The sequence below is a fragment of the Lobosporangium transversale genome (genome assembly GCF_002105155.1).
Source record: "Lobosporangium transversale strain NRRL 3116 chromosome Unknown BCR41scaffold_23, whole genome shotgun sequence".
In the NCBI taxonomy this organism is placed as follows: domain Eukaryota; kingdom Fungi; phylum Mortierellomycota; class Mortierellomycetes; order Mortierellales; family Mortierellaceae; genus Lobosporangium; species Lobosporangium transversale.
Window position 1 is genome coordinate 614,975 of NW_019029001.1, and position 7,195 is coordinate 622,169.

Genomic DNA, 7,195 nt, shown 5'->3' on the forward strand with positions numbered 1-7,195 from the left:
CCATCTATTAAACTAAAGAGACACATCTTTCAGATCTGCATCTAAAAAAAAATAAAACCCTTTCAACCTCCACACAAAGATCCTTTGTGGAAGAATTAACCGTCAATCAAGCTTAATAATGAGAACCAGCACTGATTACTAAGGATAAAACACTTGGCAGGAAGCCAACATACATGCACTTTATGCTAATAACATTATACTCCATGCTGATGAATGTTTTTATTATTGTTGCGTTTGTTGGCGAGAAATAAATAGAGTGAATCGATGAGTAAACAAAACAAAGGAAAAAAAAAAAAAAAAAAAAAAAAACTAGCCTCTCTTTATCCAGTGTCGAATGCTTCGAATAATGGATGACGGATGCTGAGGAACCTATCTACTGCTCCTATGCTTAAGTAGTAAAGGAAATATATGTATATATATAAAAGAAAAGAAGGAAAGACAAGCTGGTGTTTTCAGAATGAAATGGATACATGCTGGGGAGGTTTTTTTTTTTTTTCCGAGTCGATCCCTTCGTACGTGTCTAGTTATGGTGGTCATCAGCAAACCGAAGACCAAAGTTGATTACAATAGCAGCCAAGATGAAGACACAGAGAACTGTAGGTCCGAAACGGTCATCATAAGGACCAGGTAGTCTTTTACGGATCCTGTCTGCTCTCCAGTGGAAGGTTGCCAGTGCATAAACCATGACAAGTAGAGCTACCAATGTAAAGATGCCTGCTGCGATGCGACCGATCCTGTCACCAAAATTCAATAGGCCAATAGCGAGAGATCCGAGCAAGACTGTGAAGTTGAGCCACGACAAGAAGGTGCGCTCGTTAGCAAAAAAGACCTTTGGTTCCACACGGACAGGAAGAGCAATACGTTTGCCGGGAGTGGCCTGCAGCAATGGCTGCGAGGAGGAGGTGGGCATGGTCGTTGAGTGAATGTGTCCTGACATAGCTGGCTATGTGTTATTATTTAGAGGTTGAGAGAAGAGTGGAGTGGGGGTATCGATTGCGTTTCGTTGTTCGTAAAATATTCTTTATCCCCAAGTCAAGGCTATTTTCTCATGAGAAAAAAAAAAAAAAAAAAAAAAAAAAAAAAAGTGTTAATGCTGAAATTTTTTTCCTGCGCTTTCTCTCCATCACATCCTCAGAATTGATCATGGAATATAAAAAAAAAAAAAAAAGCAGATCACCTTACAGAATGAGTAAGCAAGGAGAATAAAATGTGTGAGAAAGAGGGAAAGAGGGTAAGACAAAGAATGAGAAGAATGAGAAATGAATAAGTGTGTAATGAGAGTAAGAGGGTAAGAGGAAAAGAGAAGAGAAAAAAAGATTTTTTTTTTACACACAAATATCCATCTGCATCTTAACCATTACAGACAAGCAAAGTGATCCTTTAGCAAACGTGATAAACTATCAAGTAATAGAGAATCCCAATTGATTTTCATTCATCCATAAACATAAAGCTTATATATAACATGTACATGCTTGGATATGTAGACATTGTATGTCTCAAACGAATGTGTTCATAATTGCTGATCATTTTTGTTTGCTTGTCATCTGACTGACATTCAAAAAACGCTCTTGTCAACAAATTTCTGCCCTCATTCATTTGACTGGCTGGATCTGAACAAAAAGTCAAGTCCTCTAATCGCCCTCATCCGAGATCACGTTCTGAGAGAATGCTCTTTCATAGGCTAACTGCAGTCTAAGCAAATTCATTTATCAGCAATTGAAAAACACAAAAATCCATCTCTCATCAACGTTTCTTTAAAAGACTGCGAAAAGTTTAAACCAACGCCCACATCTCCAACTTCAGTTTGTTTTGAGCAAGTGTCTGATAAGCATGGCTCTATTGGCTAGGACATTGGGACATCTTCAACCTTATTCCCCTATGCTATTGCTTGCTCAGTTCAAACTGCTCCAGCTTCAACTCAGCCTTTTAGGGCCTTGGCCGGTGCATTTTTGTTTATTCATCTCCACTACCTCCTTTTAATCTCAAGATCTTTAGTATCACAAATATCACGCATCTATTCATTCCTCTTTTAACACTCTACTGTATGTGTACATTACACATACCAACTTCGCTCCATCCTAAATAACGCACCTTCTCAACATCGTCTTCCATTTCGGATCTGATTTATGCTTAGGATAAATTCAACAGGCAACGAGGAAAAAAAAAAAAAAAAGAATAAACAAGATGGAAAAAATCTCGTACTCAATATACTTGACCTTATTATACAGGATGAAGAGCATTGGGCCAGCTCTCATTAATAGTTGTCACATCCCCTCTTTCCCTAAATCAGATGCTTCCGTGCTGGTGCCAAAAAAAGGAAGCACATAACAACTCATAGGACCTTAATTCAGACATGAACCCATAACACAATTTGACTATCAAATATGGATTTTGTTCGTATAGTTACAGATAGATAGAAATAGTTTAATTATACTGTACAAATTATAGCTAGTAAAAAAAAAAAAAAAAAAAAAAACTAGATAGTGTGAAAGGTGTCTTAATAAATTATAAAAAATTATATATATGAATGAAGATCGGCTGAAGAAAGTACATGGGATACTATATCTGTCCATATTAGTTTTCAGTTTTTAAGAATATTAAATTAGAGAGAATGTACATCGGGCAGACCATTCTGTTTGGTAATAAGATAAAGAAAAGAAAAATATCTGTCAGCCTTTGTCATCAAAGTATGTTTAGATAGTCGTGCATGGCACAAAAAAAAAACTTACAAAGGGCTGTCTCCATCCACACTGGAATTCATCCTCGTCATAGCCATCCCTGCTGGATGAAGAGTTATAGCCAAGATGTCTTTGAAGTAGCGTCTTGCTTGTCACAATGGTTCCAGCACAGCTCGAGCAAAAGTCATGTTCACCCAGCATACAGTTCTGAAGCGTGATATCTGGTGGAGGAGGTAACATTCCATTGGCAAAGACCTGCATATCATTCTCGAGGATGAACGATGCTGTCAAGGCCACTGATCGTTTAAAGATTAACCCACTACCTCCAGTGCCAACAAACACGCCACAGTGGTCCTGGACTTGTCGATTAGCAGCATAAATCGTATTTAGCATCTCTTGCCATCCACCCTCACAAAAAGGGAAATCGTCCTCCATAATACCTAAATAGACAGATTCCTCCATAGTTCCGATCTTGCGAATTGCACTCAAGAGATGCAATCGATGATTCTTTTCGAAACCCGCCTCCCGCATCCACTTGACATGCTTACGCGCCTTGGGGATTTTATCAAAGTATGCGTTGGCCTCATCATAGGCTGGGAAGTCTGAGAAATGAGTATAAACCACAATCTGAATTCTAGAATACAAAGGATCTACTTCCTCATCTGGGAAATTGTTGAGGTAAGAGGTGAGAGTTTCTTTGATATATGCAGCTCCCTGTTTCCTGGGCGCAGTCATCAGAATGAGTGTCAAAAGATAAGGCGTCTGTGGCTCGATGCTGCTGTTGAGGATAGCATTGGGTACATCAGGCTGGAAGGTGTGAATCTGATTGCTGCTGATAAGGATTAAGAGTCCAATGAGAAAAGTTGGAATCACATGTGCCAGAGCGATCCAGCAAGAGACCCCAGCCTTCTTCTCTCTGAATGGGGCGGCACTCTCTCCTGCCAAAGTAGAATCTGAAAATGCTTCGTCATCTTCTAAAATGTTCTCAAAAACTTCTGCCTCCCAAAATTGCTTTTCCGCTGCTGAAGCTTTCACTTTGCCTCCCCATCGACCTCTCTGGCGCTGAAACCAAATGATCATGGCACTGAAAAATCCAACAACCATGCCTGTTCCAGCCCACCATACAATAGTCTTGGGCACAACATTGATCAAGCATAAAAATAATTGAATGTGCGAGCGACGCAAGTTCCAAAGCGACGTTGGCTTTTCATTTGAGATGGGAAACAACGCCTGAATAATAAGCAGAGCAAAGAGATATGGTGCGAGTCCTAGATATAAATTAAGTACAAACGGACAAGGATTAGTGTGGAGCAAGCTAATGACATTCTGTAATGTGAAGTCCCTTCATTATTGCCCAGATTGATGATAAAACTAAATATATGCTAAAGTTGTGGCGTGTTGTCGATAGTTTTGATATAAGCCCCATCACTTGGATGTTTTGCCCTAGACATAATGATGCACTCAGATCCTTAGCGTTTTCCAGGAAACTATGTCAAATGTTGTCCTCTTCACTTCGAGTAAGGAAGAACAAAGTCTCTCTCTTTTTACGTTTTGAGGATCCGTCCGTAATCAACATTTTTTTTTTTTTTTACTTACCAAGATTGCATTCATACATGCTGTCACTGAAAAACAATACTGGAATAGCCCATCCTGTCGACCGTGAAAAGATGAAGCCTGAGAGCTGTCGAAAGGCCATAGTCAAAACCATAATGATCACAAAGAGATTACGAAAAATTCTCGAGCCATCTCCGTTGAAAATCGATGTCAGATGGTCCTCAAAGATCGCCAGCGAAAGGATATTGGATACCGCAAGGACAAGTGACGATACTAGATTAAGTTGAGCCCCAATCAGAATAGAAGGGGCCAATGGCACCACAAACGGAGAGGCTAGGAGTGAGAGATACTCGCGAGAGTGAATTACATGTGTAGGTGCAGTGCAATGCTCTGGGAATTTCCCTCCGAGTGCCACCGCTGATATGATGAAGGTTAGAACCAAAACCATTCTGGTCACAGGCTGTGTAAGGAGTGAGAGTAATGATACGCTCGTGCTTTGGGGTGGAGCAGTATTAACATTGGGAAAGTAAGATGAAGATGAAGATGATGGCGTAAGGTTGTTTGGTGTACCAACGTTGATCACAGTACTAACGGGTGGTGTTGAAGGTGCAGAGGAAACGAACGTCTTCAACTGGTATGCTGTAGGAGATGGGGGAGGCGATGGCACATTAATTGTGATTCCTGCATTCATGGATGCTGGAGAGGCTGGACGAGACCCAGGCACAGAGGATATTGAGGAGGCATAGGAAGAGTAGGCAGAATTGGATGAGTGAGGGTTAAGGTGATTTGGGGACAAGGCGGAATGGAGCTGCTGGCTGAAATTGCGCTGCTGCGACAATGAAGATGACGAGGAAGGAACAACCATTGAATAGGTTGTATAATCCGGATCGACGGACTAGGCAAAATCAGGAGATTCTATTGGGAGGCAATAAGAAAGAACGTTGTGTTAGCGGTGCTGGTTATTGTTTAGTAAGTAATGAACGATGGAGAAAGTGCTGATGAGATAGCATGCTGCCAAATGCCGACCTGGATCGTGCACACGCGCTAGTCCCTTCTGTTGCTTTTTTTTTTTTTTTTCTTAATCCACAGGCTACAACATGAGCAAACAAACTCGCTGCATGTAAACCTCGTTTTATTTTTATTTTTTTACGCTGTATTCTCCTTTGCTGCTGATGGCGTCAAGATCAACAAGTCGACCACACTTGGATAGGGCACTCTTAATTGTAAGGCCAAGGAGAAGATTAAAAAAAGAGGGGGGAAGGAGGAGACGGGCAGAAGAAAGAGTGATTGAGAAAATGAGCGGACCAGGAGGACTTTTTTCTGCAAGTGTCACTGGTGTCTGCAAGGAGACATTTTTCCCACTTCTGACCCCTGGCAGTTTTTTTTGTAATGTTGGTCCCAATTGATGCTACTATTCCTATTATTGTTATTATTGCTGTTGTTGCTGTTGTTGCTGTTGTTATTGGTTACTATTGTTGGACTGTACCTCTGTTCAAAAAAAGGATGCCAGAACAAAAAAAAAAAAAAAGCGGAATGAGATGCAGATGCTATAGTAGTGAGATGACAATGAGAGCAGAAAATATGAAACAAAAAAAAAGGTCGTAACAAAGGAAAATGACACTTAAGAACAAGAAAATAAAGTAAAATAGAAACACATCGGTAAGGAGGATGAGTAAAGAAAAAAAAAAAGAAAGAGTGTAAAGAACAAGAAAAAAAGAGAGAAAGAAAAAGAAAAAGAGTCAGTCTTCTAATCCGCACCTGCTTGGCTATGTCTACAACAGTCTAAAAAGTATATGTGAATAGGGGGGATCCGCAGAAAAAAAGACAAAAAAAAAATTGGAGTTCTATTCTTACAGAACCATAACTGTCTTTTACTTTTTTACAGCAATAAACAAAACAAAACAAACAAACAAACAAACACAACGGTTCTCTCTCTCTCTATAGTCGACAGCTACACTCTTTGTACGCTCTACTTTCGGTCGTGTCAAGGAAATTCAGTACACTTTTTGCATGTGGTTAGAAGTGCTCTCTTTTTTCTTTTACAATCTGTATGCCGTGCGACATTGACTGACATTTACACACCATCCACTCTCCCCTTCCTGGCGATTGCAAGGTTGCAAGCGCCAACTATAACCTTCTTCCAATCATATTAAACCTTCTAGCTCCCAGGCGCCAGCGATATACATGTACCTCTGACTGCAGTCTACATGGCATCATTGTTATAAAGAAGTGAGCACATTTGGTGATCCAAAACGTGGCCAATGTCGTGCAAGAATATCCAGCTTTCTCTTGCGTTATGAATCTTTAATCCTCCTAGAGCAACCTAGACATATCTTAGACACAAAGAGTGTAGCACAGTTTGACAAAGAAAGGGAACCATCCCCCAACACTCGTATACGCTCGATCATCAGCATTTATTCTTGAAAATCTGAGATGGAGGAAACAACGTTTGAGACGGTTACCTTTTCTCCTTTCTTCTTTTCTTGTTTCTTCTAACAAGCAAGTGTTCTAAATTCACTTTCAACGTGGCCCGTATCTACACCACGTTTAGCTTACTGTCCTTTGAAGGCTCGTCCCTTGGACGAAAACAACTTTTCTACTTGTGCAGTACAGCAGCAAGGAACATGTTTGGATTAAAAGATCGGTTGGAACTTGGAAGTGGTTCCTACCTAGAACAGTCAGCCAGTGAATATTCATTTTACGAAATGGTTGGTTAGACTTCATCGCCTTGGAAGTAATCAACATGAGAGCCCTAATCTGGGATAAAAACTGAAAAAAATAAGGCTTAAATGTGGATAAGATAAACTTGCGCCGCTTCATACACGATGCACCTTCATTAAATTAAAGCATACTCTACCCAACCAGCAGGCGCCCCATTAAACACTTTGACGGCCCTCCTCTTTTATGACTTGCTTCATTTTGTTGCATTGATTCCTTTACAACGCTGCATGTATGATTTACAG

General features: G+C 40.3%; 2 protein-coding genes across 2 annotated transcripts; both read right to left on the reverse strand.

Moving 5' to 3' along the window:
* Positions 1 to 388: 388 nt before the first annotated feature.
* On the reverse strand, positions 389 to 1,303 carry BCR41DRAFT_323940 (hypothetical protein). The gene is made up of 2 exons (XM_022021526.1): positions 1,179 to 1,303; positions 389 to 1,041 (listed from the first exon to the last, which is right to left on the reverse strand). The coding sequence occupies exon 2, from the start codon at positions 935 to 937 to the stop codon at positions 521 to 523; it is 417 nt and encodes a 138-aa protein (XP_021880536.1). The 5' UTR covers positions 938 to 1,041; positions 1,179 to 1,303; the 3' UTR covers positions 389 to 520.
* Positions 1,304 to 2,602: 1,299 nt separating this feature from the next.
* BCR41DRAFT_371571 (hypothetical protein) lies at positions 2,603 to 5,097 on the reverse strand (the record flags this gene model as incomplete). Its single annotated transcript, XM_022026614.1, has 3 exons — positions 2,603 to 2,632; positions 2,730 to 3,946; positions 4,275 to 5,097. The coding sequence occupies 3 exons, from the start codon at positions 5,095 to 5,097 to the stop codon at positions 2,603 to 2,605; spliced, it is 2,070 nt and encodes a 689-aa protein (XP_021880537.1).
* Positions 5,098 to 7,195: the final 2,098 nt, after the last annotated feature.

Bases quoted from the DNA above. Each gene is read 5' to 3' on its own strand.
- BCR41DRAFT_323940 (XM_022021526.1), bottom strand. From the start codon at position 937: ATGTCAGGACACATTCACTCAACGACCATGCCCACCTCCTCCTCGCAG.